We start from the raw sequence: 16,967 nt of genomic DNA, 5'->3' as shown, positions 1-16,967 counted from the left end.
TCTTTGAAGGGCAGGTAAGATCAACACCTTCCATGCAGCTGTCTCTGAAGGGTGGGTAAGATCAGCACATTCCATGCTGCTGTCTCTGAAGGGCATGAGTGCATTCCATTCAGATGTCTATGATGGCATGAAAAATCAGTGCATTTCATGCAGCTGTCTCCTAAGGGCACGTAAGACCAGCACATTCCATGCTGCCATCCCTGGAGGGCAGGTAAGATCAGTGCATTCTATGCAGCTGTCTCCGAAGGGCCAGTAAGATCAGTGCCTTTATTGCTGCCATCTCTGAAGGGCAGTTAAGATTTGCGCATTCCAGGTTGCCATATGTGAAGGGCAGGTAAGACCAGTGCATTCCATGCATCCGTCTCTGAAGGGCAGGTAAGATCAGCACATTCCATGCAGCTGTCTCTGAAGTGCCGGTAAGATCAGTGCATTCCATGCAGCTGTCTCTGAAGGACAAGTCAGATCAGTGCATTCCATGCAGCTGTCTCTAAAGGACAAGTCAGATCAGTGCATTCCATGCAGCCGTCTCTGAAGGACAGGTAAGATCAGTGCATTCTATTCTGCTGTTTCTGAAGGGCAGGTATGATCAGTGCATTCCATTCAGCTGTCTCTGAAGGGCAGTTAAGATCAACACATTCCATGCTGCCATCTCTGAAGGCATGTAAGATCAGTGCAATCCATGCAGTCATCTCTGAAGGGCAGGTAAGATCAGTGCATTCCATGCAGCCGCCTCTGAAAGGCAGGTAAGATCAGCGCATTCCAAGCAGCCAACTCTGAAGGGCTGGTAATATCAGTGCCTTCCATTCAGCTGTCTCTGAAGAGCAGGTAAGATCAGCGCATTCCATGCAGGCATCTCTGAAAGGCAGGTAAGATCAGCACATTCCATGCAGTCATCTCTGAAGAGCAGGTAAGATCAGTGCATTCCATGCAGCTGCCTCTCAAGAGAATGCAAGGTCAGTGCATTCCATGCAACCGTCTCTGAAGGACAGGTAAGATCAGTGCATTCCATTCTGCTGTCTCTGAAGGGCAGGTATGATCAGTGCATTCCATTCAGCTGTCTCTGAAGGGCAGGTATGATCAGTGCATTCCATTCAGCTGTCTCTGAAGGGCAGGTAAGAATAGTCCATTCCATCCAGTCATCTCTGAAGGGCAGGTAAGAACAACACATTCCATGTTGCCATCTCTGAAGGGCAGGTATGATCAGTGCATTCCATTCAGCTGTCTCTGAAGGACAGGTAAGATCAATGCATTCCATTCAGCTGTCTCTGAAGAGCAGGTAAGATCAATGCATTCCATGCAGCCGTCTCTGAAGGACAGGTAAGATCAGTGCATACCATGCATCTGTTTCTGAAGGGCAGGTAAGATCAGTGTAGTCTATGCAGTGTCTCTGAAGGGCAGGAAATATCAGCGCATTCCATGCAACTGTCTCAGAAAGGCATCTAAGAGCAGTGCATTCCATGCAGCTGTCTCTGAAGGGCATGTAAAATCAGTGCATTCTATGTAGTCATTTCTGAAGGGCAGGTACGATCAGTGCATTCCATGCAGCTGTCTCTGAAAGGCAGGTAGGATCAGTGCATTCCATGCATCCTTCTCTGAAAGGCAGGTACGATTGGTGCATTCAATGCAGCTGTCTCTGAAAGGCAGGCATGATCAGCGCATTCCATGCAGCTGTCTCTGAAGGGCTGGTAAAATCAGTACATTCCATGCAGTCATCTCTGAAGGGCAGGTAAGATCAGCAAATTCCATGCTGCTGTCTCTGAAGAGTATGTTAGATCAGCGGATTCCATGCAGCTGTCTCTGACGGACAGGTAAGTTCAGTGAATTCCATACAGTCATCTCTGAAGGGCAGGTAAGATCAGTGCATTCCATGCATCCTTCTGTGAAAGGCATGAAAAATCATTGCATTCCATGCAGCTGTCTCTGAAGGGCAGGTATGATCAGTGCATTCCATTCAGCTGTCTCTGAAGGGCAGTTAAGATCAACACATTCCAATCAGCCGTCTCTGAAGGAAAGGTAAAATCAGTGCATTCCATTCTGCTGTTTCTGAAGGGCAGGTATGATCAGTGCAATCCATGCAGTCATCTCTGAAGGGCAGGTAAGACCAGTGCATTCCATGCTGCCATCTCTGAAGGACAGGTAAGATCAGTGCATTCCATGCAGTCAACTCTGAAGGGCAGGTAAGATCAGCGCATTCCATTCTGCAGTCTCTGAAGGGCAGGTATGATCAGTGCATTCCATTCAGCTGTCTCTGAAGGACAGGTAAGATCAATGCATTCCATTCAGCTGTCTCTGAAGAGCAGGTAAGATCAACACATTCCATGCTGCCATCTCTGAAGGGCAGGTACGATCAGTGCATTCCATGCAGCCAACTCTGAAGGCATGTAAGATCAGTCCAATCCATGCAGTAATCTCTGAAGAGCTGGTAAGATCAGTGGATTCCATGCTGCCATCTCTGAAGGGCAGGTAAGATCAGCGCATTCCATGCAGTTGTCTCTGAAGGGGAGGTGATATTAGTGCATTCCATGCAGCTGTTCCTGAAGGGCATGTAGGATCAGTACATTCCATGCGGCCAACTCTGAAAAGCAGCTAATATCAGTGCATTCCATGGTGCCATCTCTGAAGGGCAGGTAAGTTCAACGCATTACATGCAGTTGTCTCTGAAGGGCAGGGAAGATCCACGCCTTCCATGCAGCTGTCTCTGAAGGGCCCGTAAGATCGGTGCATTCCATGGTGCCATCTCTGAAGGGCAGGGAAGATCAGCGCATTACATGCAGTCGTCTTTGAAGGGCAGGTAAGATCAACGCCTTCCATGCAGCTGTCTCTGAAGGGTGGGTAAGATCAGCACATTCCATGCTGCTGTCTCTGAAGGGCATGAGTGCATTCCACTCAGATGTCTATGATGGCATGAAAAATCAGTGCATTTCATGCAGCTGTCTCCTAAGGGCATGTTAGACCAGCACATTCCATGCTGCCATCCCTGAAGGGCTGGTAAGATCAGCACATTCCATGCTGCTGTCACTAAAAGGACAGGTCAGATCAGTGCATTCCATGCTGCCCTCTTCGAAGGGCATGTAAGATAAGTGCAATCCATGCAGCCGCCTCTGAAAGTCATGTAAGATCAGCACATTCCATGCTGCCATCTCTGGAGGGCAGGTAAGATCAGTGCATTCTATGCAGCTGTCTCTGAAGGACAAGTCAGATCAGTGCATTCCATGCAGCTGTTTCTGAAGGACAAGTCAGATCAGTGCATTCCATGCAGCCGTCTCTGAAGGACAGGTAAGATCAGTGCATTCCATGCTGCCCTCTCCGAAGGGCATGTAAGATAAGTGCATTCCATGCAGCCGCCTCTGAAAGTCATGTAAGATCAGCACATTGCATGCTGCCATCTCTGGAGGGCAGGTAAGATCAGTGCTTTCTATGCAGCTGTCTCCGAAGGGCCAGTAAGATCAGTGCCTTCATTGCTGCCATCTCTGAAGGGCAGTCAAGATTTGCGCATTCCAGGTTGCCATATCTGAAGGGCAGGTAAGACCAGTGCATTCCATGCATCCGTCTCTGAAGGGCAGGTAAGATCAGCACATTCCATGCAGCTGTCTCTGAAGTGCCGGTAAGATCAGTGCATTCCATGCAGCTGTCTCTGAAGGACAAGTCAGATCAGTGCATTCCATGCAGCCGTCTCTGAAGGGCAGGTAAGATCAGTGCATTCCATACTGCTGTTTCTGAAGGGCAGGTATGATCAGTGCATTCCATTCAGCTGTCTCTGAAGGGCAGTTAAGATCAACACATTCCATGCTGCCATCTCTGAAGGCATGTAAGATCAGTGCAATCCATGCAGTCATCTCTGAAGGGCAGGTAAGATCAGTGCATTCCATGCAGCCGCCTCTGAAAGGCAGGTAAGATCAGCGCATTCCAAGCAGCCATCTCTGAAGGGCTGGTAATATCAGTGCATTCCATTCAGCTGTCTCTAAAGGGCTGGTAATATGAGTGCCTTCCATTCAGCTGTCTCTGAAGAGCAGGTAAGATCAGCGCATTCCATGCAGGCATCTCTGAAAGGCAGGCAAGATCAGCACATTCCATGCAGCTATCTCTGAAGAGCAGGTAAGATCAGTGCATTCCATGCAACTGCCTCTCAAGAGCATGCAAGGTCAGTGCATTCCATTCAGCTGTCTCTGAAGGCAGCTAAGAATAGTGCATTCCATCCAGTCATCTCTGAAGGGCAGGTAAGATCAACACATTCCATGTTGCCATCTCTGAAGGGCAGGTATGATCAGTGCATTCCATTCAGCTGTCTCTGAAGGGCAGGTATGATCAGTGCATTCCATTCAGCTGTCTCTGAAGGGCAGGTAAGAATAGTGCATTCCATCCAGTCATCTCTGAAGGGCAGGTAAGATCAACACATTCCATGTTGCCATCTCTGAAGGGCAGGTATGATCAGTGCATTCCATTCAGCTGTCTCTGAAGGACAGGTAAGATCAATGCATTCCATTCAGCTGTCTCTGAAGGACAGGTAAGATCAGTGCATACCATGCATCTGTTTCTGAAGGGCAGGTAAGATCAGTGTAGTCTATGCAGTGTCTCTGAAGGGCAGGAAATATCAGCGCATTCCATGCAACTCTCTCTGAAAGGCATCTAAGAGCAGTGCATTCCATGCAGCTCTCTCTGAAGGACATGTAAAATCAGTGCATTCTATGTAGTCATTTCTGAAGGGCAGGTACGATCAGTGCATTCCATGCAGCTGTCTCTGAAAGGCAGGTACGATTGGTGCATTCAATGCAGCTGTCTCTGAAAGGCAGGCATGATCAGTGCATTCCATGCAGCTGTCTCTGAAGGGCTGGTAATGCAGCTGTCTCTGAAGGGCTGGTAAAATTAGTACATTCCATGCAGTCATCTCTGAAGGGCAGGTAAGATCAGTGCATTCCATGCATCCTTCTGTGAAAGGCATGAAAAATCAGTGCATTCCATGCAGCTGTCTCTGAAGGGCAGGTATGATCAGTGCATCCCATTCAGCTGTCTCTGAAGGGCAGGTATGATCAGTGCAATCCATGCAGTCATCTCTGAAGGGCAGGTAAGACCAGTGCATTCCATGCTGCCATCTTTGAAGGACAGGTAAGATCAGTGCATTCCATGCAGCCAACTCTGAAGGGCAGGAAATATCAGTGCATTCCATGCAACTGTCTCTGAAAGGCATCTAAGAGCAGTGCATTCCATGCAGCTGTCTCTGAAGGGCATGTAAGATCAGTGCATTCTATGAAGCCGTCTCTGAAGGACAGGTAAGATATGCACATTCCATGCAGTCATCTCTGAAGGGCAGGTAGGATCAGTGCATTCCAAGCATCCTTTCTTCTATGAAAGGCAGGCATGATGAGTGCATTCCATGCAGCTGTCTCTGAAGGGCTGGTAAAATTAGTACATTCCATGCAGTCATCTCTGAAGGGCAGGTAAGATCAGTGCATTCCATGCATCCTTCTGTGAAAGGCATGAAAAATCAGTGCATTCCATTCAGCTGTCTCTGAAGGGCAGTTAAGATCAACACATTCCATGCAGCCGTCTCTGAAGGACAGGTAAGATCAGTGCATTCCATTCTGCTGTTTCTGAAGGGCAGGTATGATCAGTGCAATCCATGCAGTCATCTCTGAAGGGCAGGTAAGACCAGTGCATTCCATGCTGCCATCTCTGAAGGACAGGTAAGATCAGTGCATTCCATGCAGCCAACTCTGAAGGGCAGGTAATATCAGCGCATTCCATTCTGCTGTCTCTGAAGGGCAGATATGATCAGTGCATTCCATTCAGCTGTCTCTGAAGGACAGGTAAGATAAATGCATTCCATTCAGCTGTCTCTGAAGAGCAGATAAGATCAACACATTCCAGGCTGCCATCTCTGAAGGGCAGGTCCGATCAGTGCATTCCATGCAGCCAACTCTGAAGGCATGTAAGATCAGTGCAATCCATTCAGTAATCTCTGAAGGGCTGGTAAGATCAGTGGATTCCATGCTGCCATCTCTGAAGGGCAGGTAAGATCAGCGCATTCCATGCAACCAACTCTAAAGGCATGTAAGATCAGTGCAATCCATGCAGTCATATCTGAAGGTCAGGTAAAACCAGTGCATTCCATGCGGCCATCTATGAAGGGCAGGTAGGATCAGCGCGTTCCATGCAGCCAACTCTGAAGGGCAGGTAAGACCAGTGCATTCCATGCTGCCATCTATGAAGGGCAGGTAAGATCAGCGCATTCCATGCAGACAACGCTTAAGGGCCGGTACGATCAGTGCATTCCATGCAGCTGCCTCTCAAGAGCATGCAAGATCAGTGCATTCCATGCAGCCGTCTTTGAAGGACAGGTAAGATCAGTGCATTCCATTCTGCTGTCTCTGAAGGGCAGGTACGATCAGTGCATTCCATGCAGCTGTCTCTTAAAGGCAGGTATGATCAGTGCATTCCATGCATCCTTCTCTGAAAGGCAGGTACAATTGGTGCATTCAATGCAGCTGTCTCTGAAAGGCAGGTATGATAAGCGCATTCCATGCATCCTTCTGTGAAAGGCATGAAAAATCAGTGCATTCCATGCAGCTGTCTCTGAAGGGCATGTAAGATCAGTGCATTCTATGAAGCCGTCTCTGAAGGACAGGTAAGATATGCACATTCCATGCAGTCATCTCTGAAGGGCAGGTAGGATCAGTGTATTCCAAGCATCCTTCCTTCTCTGAAGGGCAGGTAAGATCAGTGTATTCCACGCATCCTTCCTTCTCTGAAGGGCAGGTAAGATCAGTGTATTCCATGCATCCTTCCTTCTCTGAAGGGCAGGTATGATCAGTGCATTCCATGCAGTCATCTCTGAAGGCCAGGTAAGATCAGTGCATTCCACGCATCCTTCCTTCTCTGAAGGGCAGGTAAGGTCGGTGCATTGCATGCAGTAATCTTTGAAGGGCAGGTAAGATCAGTGCATTCCACGCATCCTTCCTTCTCTGAAGGGCAGGTAAGATCGGTGCATTGCATGCAGTAATCTTTGAAGGGCAGGTAAGATCAGTGCATTCCATCCATCCTTCCTTCTCTGAAGGGCAGGTAAGATCGGTGCATTGCATGCAGTCATCTTTGAAGGGCAGGTAAGATCAGTGCATTCCATCCATCCTTCCTTCTCTGAAGGGCAGGTAAGATCGGTGCATTCCATGCATCCTTCCTTCTCTGAAGGGCAGGTAAAATCGGTGCATTCCACGCATCCTTCCTTCTCTGAAGGGCAGGTAAGATCGGTGCATTGCATGCAGTCATCTTTGAAGGGCAGGTAAGATCAGTGCATTCCACGCATCCTTCCTTCTCTGAAGGGTAGGTAAGATCAGTGCATTGCATGCAGTAATCTTTGAAGGGCAGGTAAGATCAGTGCATTCTTCCTTCTCTGAAGGGCAGGTAAGATTGGTGCATTGCATGCAGTAATCTTTGAAGGGCAGGTAAGATCAGTGCATTCCATCCATCCTTCCTTCTCTGAAGGGCAGGTAAGATCGGTGCATTGCATGCAGTCATCTTTGAAGGGCAGGTAAGATCAGTGCATTCCATCCATCCTTCCTTCTCTGAAGGGCAGGTAAGATCGGTGCATTCCATGCATCCTTCCTTCTCTGAAGGGCAGGTAAAATCAGTGCATTCCACGCATCCTTCCTTCTCTGAAGGGCAGGTAAAATAGGTGCATTGCATGCAGTCATCTTTGAAGGGCAGGTAAGATCAGTGCATTCCACGCATCCTTCCTTCTCTGAAGGGCAGCTAAGATCAGTGCATTCCACACATCCTTCCTTCTCTGAAGGGCAGGTAAGATCAGTGCATTCCATGCATCCTTCCTTCTCTGAAGGACAGGTAAGATCAGTGCATTCCACGCATCATTGCTTCTCTGAAGGGCAGTTAAGATGGGTGCATTGCATGCAGTCATCTTTGAAGGGCAGGTAAGATCAGTGCATTCCATGCATCCTTCCTTCTCTGAAGGGCAGGTAGGATCGGTGCATTGCATGCAGTAATCTTTGAAGGGCAGGTAAGATCAGTGCATTCCACGCATCCTTCCTTCTCTGAAGGGCAGGTAAGATCGGTGCATTGCATGCAGTAATCTTTGAAGGGCAGGTAAGATCAGTGCATTCCATCCATCCTTCCTTCTCTGAAGGGCAGGTAAGATCGGTGCATTGCATGCAGTAATCTTTGAAGGCCAGGTAAGATCAGTGCATTCCATGCATCCTTCCTTCTCTGAAGGGCAGGTAAGATCAGTGCATTCCACGCATCCTTCCTTCTCTGAAGGGCAGGTAAGATCGGTGCATTGCATGCAGTCATCTTTGAAGGGCAGGTAAGATCAGTGCATTCCACGCATCCTTCCTTCTCTGAAGGGCAGCTAAGATCAGTGCATTCCACGCATCCTTCCTTCTCTGAAGGGCAGGTAAGATCAGTGCATTCCATGCATCCTTCCTTCTCTGAAGGGCAGGTTAGATAGATGCATTGCATGCAGTCATCTTTGAAGGTCAGGTAAGATCAGTGCATGGCATGCAGTCATCTTTGAAGGGCAGGTAAGATCAGTGCATTGCATGCAGTCATCTTTGAAGGGCAGGTAAAATCAGTGCATTGCATCCATTCTTCCATCTTTGAAGGGCAGGTAAGATCAGTGCATTGCATCCATCCTTCCATCTCTGAAGGGCAGGTAAGATCAGTGCATTGCATCCATCCTTCCATCTTTGAAGGGCAGGTAAGATCAGTGCATTGCCTCCATTCTTCCATCTCTGAAGGGCAGGTAAGATCAGTGCATTGCATCCATCCTTCCTTCTCTGAAGGGCAGGTAAGATCAGTGCATAGCATGCAGTCATCTTTGAGGGTCAGGTAAGATCAGTGCATAGCATGCAGTCATCTTTGAAGGTCAGGTAAGATCAGTGCATTGCATGCAGTCATCTTTGAATGGCAGGTAAGATCGGTGCATTCCATGCATCCTTCCTTCTCTGAACGGCAGGTAAGATCGGTGCATTGCATGCAGTCATCTTTGAAGGGCAGCTAAGATCGGTGCATTCCATGCATCCTTCCTTCTCTGAAGGGCAGGTAAGATCAGTGCATTGCATGCAATCATCTTTGAAGGTCAGGTAAGATCAGTGCATTGCATGCAGTCATCTTTCAAGGTCAGGTAAGATCGGTGCATTCCATGCATCCTTCCTTCTCTGAAGGGCAGGTAAGATCGGTGCATTGCATGCATCCTTCCTTCTCTGAAGGGCAGGTAAGATCAGTGCATTGCATGCAGTCATCTTTGAAGGTCAGGTAAGATCGGTGCATTGCATGCAGTCATCTTTGAAGGGCAGCTAAGATCGGTGCATTCCATGCATCCTTCCTTCTCTGAAGGGCAGGTAAGATCGGTGCATTGCATGCAGCCGTGTCTCTATAATCTTTCCATTTCCTTATAAGGCAGTCCACTATGAACCCTGTACAGGCAGAATAGCTCAGCAGGTCCATTCAACATCTCCAGATATCTGTGCTTAACATTAAGCTCCATGCTGGGCTCCCATTGCAATGGCTCTTTGGGTTAATGCACCTACTGTAAAGGCGTGTTTGTATCTTGCAGGTCATACCTTTCAATCGCAGTAGCTGAATGGCCCGGCTTCACGAGACGTGTGTGCGGTTTACAGTTCACGTGTTAGAATCCCACTGAGATAGCTCAGCGTGGCTGAGCGCTCATTCATAGGATTGTGGGCACTTCACCTGTAGGGTTTAATCCTGTTGGGTCAACTCACCCTTTCACCGTTCCGAGGTCGACAAAACGGGTACCTTGCGAATGATAGCCTATAATTCAAGCGCCTAGACACAATTAAGTGCAGGAGCGACGCTTGCTGTGAGTGTTAGTTATGGTCTAGGGGTCAGAGGTTCTGAACTGACATATCAGGATAGATGGAGCATCCTAGGTCTAGCGCCTAATCCCGCACCTTGTCCCATGTGCACCTCGAGACAATTGCAAACATCGGAATCCCCGCAAATGTTCGCGAGCTCCAACTCCATCTAAATTGGCCCCAAGGTGCGCTCTGGAATCCCTGGCAAAGAGCCCAGGAAAAGGCGGATTCAGCCTCCCCACTGGGTCGGGAGGGGGCCTGGAATCGTCTCTCCGGAGTATGGAAAGGCAGGGTAGTGCATGCAGGGCCAGCCCTAGGATTTGCGGGGCCCTGGGGGGCATTAGATGGGCAGGGAACCCTTATTTTCCACGAATGGCGACCCATGATTTCACAGAATGAGTCTTTAAGCACTTAAGGGGTTAATATACAAAATAGCACGGGCAGTTACATTAAAAACACATTAGTAAGGCAAGAGAACTGTGACGTCCAGTCTATGAGTTGTCACTGTTAACTTTTACCCATGTGTCAATATCAGGAGTCAGGCTTTATTTTGCAGTAGCAGACAACATGAGAAGGGGGCCTCATCAAAGTACCCCCTGAGCCTCCACTGGAGGGGGGGGGGGAGCAGACCACAACTGTTTGGCGGGGTGCAGGTATTGAAAGAGGAAGCAGGGGACTCCATAACAAAATGTTGCAGCTGAGCAGGTTAGGTGGCTGTTGCTGAGATGCTATGTTTACATCTTCCTGTAAATCAATTGGCTTTTTTCCCAATCCAGCTGAAAAATGTGGTGTTTCGACTGTGGGATGGGCACGGCTCCCTGACATCTGTAGATCTGGGAACTTCGGGCCCTATAGCAAAGATAAAGCGCTGGCACCTATGTATGTTGCACAGTAAGTGTACACACATCCTAAAGTGAAATATACAAGTTTAATTGAAATGCCCTTTCCCCTTAGCACAAAGTGCACCAGACAAAAGAGCACTGGCATTTAAAAAACATTAATCAACACCAGAAAATGACCTGAGAGGGGAGATGTTCCACTAACCATGCTGACAAACTGTAAAAGGTGCCCACCTTTTAATCCCAAAAATCTCTAGTGAAATATTCCCAGGAAAACAAAATCCCAGTAAAAGAAGGGTTTTGATGACACATTTATGTGGTCTTGTGGGTAAGCGTCTGTACTTGGACCACCTGCGTGAAATCCGAGTACCCGAACACTTGAGCAAGTTTGCCAGACTCAAAAATACCCAAGCGGGGTAGTGGCCGACCTCTGAAAAAAGTGTGCCCACCCACATGTATCCTCTACTTATGCCCTAAAAAACAACACATGGCCACACTGAGGGAAAATAACATCTCCAGGATGGCAAGCTCTGGGCACATATAAATGACCTGCTTGCCTGCTGATCGTTTGCCCTTACCCCCATGTTTGGCTTTGAACTGTACTCTGTTTTTATAAGTATGACTTAAAAAGTATACAAACCATAGTAAGGTATTCACACAAATATATAAATCCTTATAGGAGCCTGTTAGGCAAACATTGTTCAATTTTGGCATTATTCTCCTCTTCTTGAATGGGAGACTACAAATACCAGAATGCAATTCAGCAGAAGGTAAAACATGGCCTTTGGGTTTTGAAAATGTACTTCAAATACTTAGAAAAAGTTACCTGTTTGTGTTTGAATGTTTGGCAAATACAGGCTTTATAATGGTGTGATGAAAATATTACTACCAAAAAGGAACTATTTTTGGTGTGTTAAATATGAACACCTGAAAATAATGTGTTTAGTTTATAACTTCTCTGTGAGATATATTTCAAGTGGCCTGGAGGAGGCTGTATATTTAGGCAGCTAACTGGTGCTTTGCATGTGCTTTTAGAATAAAAATGACCATTTGAATTAGAGAAAGAAAATAACCATTTGCATTTCTTAACATGGAAACGTCTTGCCCAAAACAATGGACTCTTAAATGAGCCATGCGTGTATATTACTATTGCTTTAAAAGCCAGACTAGAGCAAAGAAAGTGGTTGGCAGTAATGATGGGGCCTGCAGCGTCTGATGGGCCCCGTGAGGGGGCATTTGTCTTCAGAGCATCACAATGGCTTGGGGGAGGGGAGGTGACACTGTGGCCTCGCTCGGAAAAAGTGCAAATCATCCAAGGAAGCAGCACAGCCCCTCTTTAAAATAATGTGATCCGGGATAGTCGAGGCAGGCACTGGTGCCTGCGGGGCCCTGTGCCACCACAAACACTGCACATGCCTCGGGCCGGTTCTGCGTGAATGCATTGACCCCCGCCCCACCACACCACAACCCTAGCCCTAGTAGCGGAAACACAAACAGGATCTGAGTTAAGTGGCACCTTCAGTGCCCTGAGAGGAGGATGTACAGAATGCTTAGAGCTTGTGTGTCTCTGTGGGGTTTTGTGCTCACCTGTTCCGTTTCCGTAGGTGCCTTGGAATCAGATTTCCACGTTGGGGTCTGTGAATCCTTTCTTCCCCTCGTTCACCAGCACTGGCTTCTCCGTCCTGGTGTGCCAAACCAAAATCTGAAATCCAAAAAGGACAAGTGAGTAGTGAATAGTTAAAGATGTTACTGCCCTTGTTCCCCACCTGACACTCCTTCCACACTGCGGGCAGTGAGTAAGCAAGAGGCACTGCCCATGCGATAAGCTGCCATGAGATGTCTAGTGCTGCCACTAGGGACAATGAGCAGACAGGGGCGGCTGGCAATGCAATAAGATGCAGTGACGTCTAGTGCTGCCTTTAGGGGCAATGGGCAGGCAGGGGCTGCTGGCTATTCAATAAGATGCAGTAATGTCTAGCGCTGCCTCTAGGGGCAATGAGTAATGTGAGAAACCAGAAGGTGTCTTAGACCTGCAACCCTTCTGTTTCAATGTGGAGCACCAAAATGTAAACACCAGGGCAACATCGATTTCCTTTCTCGGTTTCCCTGTGAAAAAGATGCAGCTACATCATGTAGGGGAAGGGTATGTGAGAAACCAGAAGGTGTCTCACCCAGTAGTCCGCAGGGATCTGTCATCCAGCTGGCCTGGACACGGCATCGCTTTTGGATCCAGTTCCTGGAGGTGGACCAGTGCAGGAGGATCACCTGGGTGAGGGGTCTTTGGTGAGTGGGAGTGGGACACCGGACAATGAGATGCGGTATCCCCTTCCCTGTAACACCTTTACTCCATCCTACCAGGTAGGATACATAGGAATACGTTGGAACCTTCCAGCCTGCCGCTCTTTTCCCCATTTAGCAAGACCCGCCCACCTGGTGCCTTCCTGCCTGCCGCTCTTTTTCCTCACTTAAGTAACCCTCCAGCCTCTTTTCCTTTGCAGATGGGGAGCAGGTGCAAGTGGATCTAGGTCACCTGGCCTAAGCCAAGCCCACCTGGTGCCTTCCTGCCTGCCGCTCTTTTCCCCACTTAGCAAGCCCCGCCCACCTGGTTTCTTCCTGCTTGCTGCTCTTTTCCACACTTAGCAAGCCCCGCCCACCTGGTGCCTTCCTGCCTGCTGCTCTTTACCCCACTTAGCAAGCCCCACCCACCTGGTGCCTTCCTGCCTGCCACTCTTTTCCCCACTTAGCAAGCCCCACCCACCTGGTGCCTTCCTGCCTGCTGCTATTTTCCCTACTTGAGGAGCCCTCCAGCCTCTTTTCCTTTGCAGATTGGGAGCAGGTGCAAGTGGATCTAGGTCACCTGGCCTAAGCCCTGCCTACCTTAGCCCTGCCTCTTCCTTCCTGGTCTTAACTCTTAGATCAAGGGCATCTCTCGCCCAGACAGCCGAAGTGAAGGGCAGATGAAGAAAAGGGTAATTCCTGTTTGGACCTGTTTGGACCAGGAGTACCCAGGGCCTGACTCCCTGCTCAGACAGCAGGTAAGCATGCACCAACATGTGTTAACTCCCTCTGTCCCCACCGGCCATCCCAACCCCTCTGATGTTCCCTTGGACCCCCCCTTCCCGCACACAAGTGTTGCCTGTTTTGCTTGATTCTTCTACCCTGCTCCCCCTCCAGCCTACTTCTGCAGGAGTCTGTCTGTCCTGATACATTCTGGCTTCACCATCACTGTCTTGTGGCCAATGCTGGATTGACTTTTACGCACTTCATTGATTCACGGTGCGTCACGCTTTCTCAACTCTCATGCTGGATTTGCATCTTGTACTCACGGTGGCCCTGAATCATGCTGTTCCCCATCTTTATCTTGTATCCTGGCTTGCAACATTATGGTCCTCATTACACGGTAGGCAGTGAGGGATTACCGGCACCGGTAAGGGCACCGGTGCCTGTAATCCCTTACCGCCCTACTACGAGGTCCCTTAGCGGGTCCACCCCCTAGCGCCTGGTTTTACCTGGAAGGGACCCGTTGAGGGACTTCAGAGCTAATAACGGGCCCGCTAACAGCGGGCCCGTTATTAGTTCCATCCCTATTCCCATTGAGCCCTATGGGGGCTCAAATGGGAATGGGGAATGGTTCCTGGAATGGGGATTTACTGGGTCCTCCAAGGTCAGAATGACCCGGTAAGTCCCTATTCCGGGAACACGGACCCGGAATGCGGTAAGGGGTAGCCATGGCCATAGCACGTAACTGATGAAGGTGAGCAAAGAATGCGCTTGAGTAATGGAATGCTGCCAACGATGTTTAAATAACACGCGTACAATGTATCATTGACGTTCCTGGACGCGAGACGGCACACACGCACGCTCGATAATTGATGCGAATATCACGCTAGGTGCCAAACGAGGTTTGAATAATAAACAAGCACAACGTAGCACTGGCGTTCGTCTGAGTGAGACGATGCACACGCGGATGCTATAATTGATGCAAACACCACGCTAAGTGTTTTCGTTTGAATGAGAACGCTACCATATTGCGTAGAATACATTGCTCGCGGTCATTGAAGTTGGGAAATATCGTGCTAGTTATTATAATGAATTGTGGCTTCCGTCTTCAGCATCTGATAAAATAGATACTTGATAAAGATCCAATAACATGTGCAGACTGCATAGGAACTAAACGCTGTTAAAGGGACAGTACATTGATTGAATAATCACCTAGTAGGTGTCGATGACTATGGGTAATTATACCCTTCCAGCTAAATACCAAATGCAAGCGGTCAAAATAACTAAAACACTCAAGTGTAAATGTTCTGAATATGTAATAATTAGTTTCAGTAACTAATTTGGCCTATCTTACATCTAGGCAGTTTACCAGCTTTTGGAACTTTCGTTCGTGCTGGCCCTAACAGTGAAGCCCATAAGCGAATAAAATGGACTTCTGTTTGCTTCTGGCATAATCAAGACCAGATAGGAAGACACACACACAGATGTGTTTTATTTGTAAGTTTCTCTTGCTAATTAGATGCGTATTTTTACCTGAGTCAGTTTAAATAGAAGACAGATTGGCTTTTTCCTCATTAATATAGGAACTTTAACATTGGACGCTAAATTACTGCAACATCCAGGTGTCCCACACAGCTCAATAGTCCAAATTACAGTTTACGGACCGCAGGTGGGTTCTGTGTTTATGTCTAGAATAGGTTATACTAGCCATCACCTTTAACAAGTTCTATTGGGAAACACAATCTCTCTTTTTTATACTAAACATATGTATATTTATGTTTTTAGATGTGTCATTTCGTGTCAAATGGGGAACAAGTTTGATCTTCTAGAAGTAACCTCTGTCCTGAAGATGGCCCAACATCTATTTCAGTGACCACTGTTGACATAAGTGGTACACAATCAAGGGCCGAAACATATGTCGACTGATAAGGGAAAATCTAATTTCTTTTTCCTATGTCTTGTACGCATATTCACAACAACTGTTACGCACACAAGATTCTTCAAGTTAGAGTACCCCTTTGTTAGAATAGGAGCATGGTGATTGAATGGTATGATTGATGATCATTGGAAAATGTCTGTAATGTCTTTTAATGTGTTTTTATGAAAAATAATTAAAGAGATTTATATTTTGCAAAGTTGCTTTGCTTCAGTAATTTCCCTTATAAGGTGTTTACCCTGCTAATTAATTAAACAGGTTAACCTTTACCCTTACCTGCATTACATACAGGACTTGAAGAGAGGGGTAGTCAATCTGTAATATATATTTTCCCCATAGCTAATAGCGGCATGGCTACTGCCTACCGTGTAATGAGTCCTTATGTGTTACTACCAACTGTATTCGCTCTCCCTGCTTGCTTCTCCACTCTTTTTAACTGCTTACTCTCTGTTCTCTCCTCTTCTCCCTTTTCCTATCTCCTCCCTTCCTCCCCTTACATTCTTCTATGGACTTACTCTATCAGAATTGTCCCTGGACCTAGTAAAATAGCAACCTTGTCTGTTGCCTACCCTCTCCTTATTTGTCCCCCCCCCTGCCCCTCTAGCACTATCTGAAATGTCAGGCCTAGTATGGTAGTCGCTTGTTTTATTCCTATCCACCCTTTCTGCACCCCTCACCTTTTGTTTTTCTCCAGCTCTACCAGAAATGTCATCAGGCCTAGTATGGTAGTCGCCTGTCTGTTTCCATTTCCTTCCCACTCTCCCCCTCCCTTCCTTATCTATGTCTTAGCGCTTGCACTATCTGAAATGTCATCAGGCTGAGTATGATAGTTAATTTTACATCCTTACTGTTCATGGCCTGTAAGAATGTCATTGTATTTTCCCTTGTTCCCTCCCTTGCCTTGAGGCGCTTTGAAACACATTGTGTATAGGCGCTATATAAATAAACTATCATATCATATATCATATCATAGCTCTACCCCCGTCCCCATTTCCTATACGAACACATTCACACGGACAGCCCGCTCTGGAAGAAAACAGAGTCACACCCGAGCAGTATACCTGATGTGTCCCAATACAATGGTCAGGCGAGGTCAGGCAATAACTGACCGATACTCACACCTGACTTCCATCAAGCTTCCCACACGGATAAAATGCAGAGTATGAAAGCACACTCTCAGCAAGGCAAAGAACACGAGGAAACAGCAGTTTCGAGATGGCAGCTGAATGAAGGATGAAAGAAGGCAAACTATGGGGGGTCTGCAAAGAGGGAAATTCCCTTGATCTTTCTAGAAAGAAACCGTTATGTTCAAGAGATCCCGAGATTGGATGGCTTAATACCCAGAGACAAGTCTGAAGAATCCTGCATTGT

General features: G+C 47.6%; 1 protein-coding gene across 3 annotated transcripts in view; it reads right to left on the bottom strand.

Moving 5' to 3' along the window:
- Positions 1–16,967, bottom strand: part of B3GAT1 (beta-1,3-glucuronyltransferase 1) — a 404,607-nt gene that overhangs the window by 55,498 nt on the left and 332,142 nt on the right. For all 3 annotated transcript variants that reach the window (XM_069614106.1, XM_069614105.1, XM_069614107.1), the window contains one exon: positions 12,248–12,362. In XM_069614106.1, the coding sequence (XP_069470207.1) occupies positions 12,276–12,362 (87 nt within the window). In that variant the 3' untranslated portion in view covers positions 12,248–12,275. The remainder of the gene's footprint in view (positions 1–12,247; positions 12,363–16,967) is intronic.

This window comes from Ambystoma mexicanum, chromosome 9 (genome assembly GCF_040938575.1).
Source record: "Ambystoma mexicanum isolate Mex_15411 chromosome 9, UKY_AmexF1_1, whole genome shotgun sequence".
NCBI classification, from domain to species: Eukaryota; Metazoa; Chordata; class Amphibia; order Caudata; family Ambystomatidae; genus Ambystoma; species Ambystoma mexicanum.
This window is presented reverse-complemented; position numbering and strand designations above follow the sequence as displayed.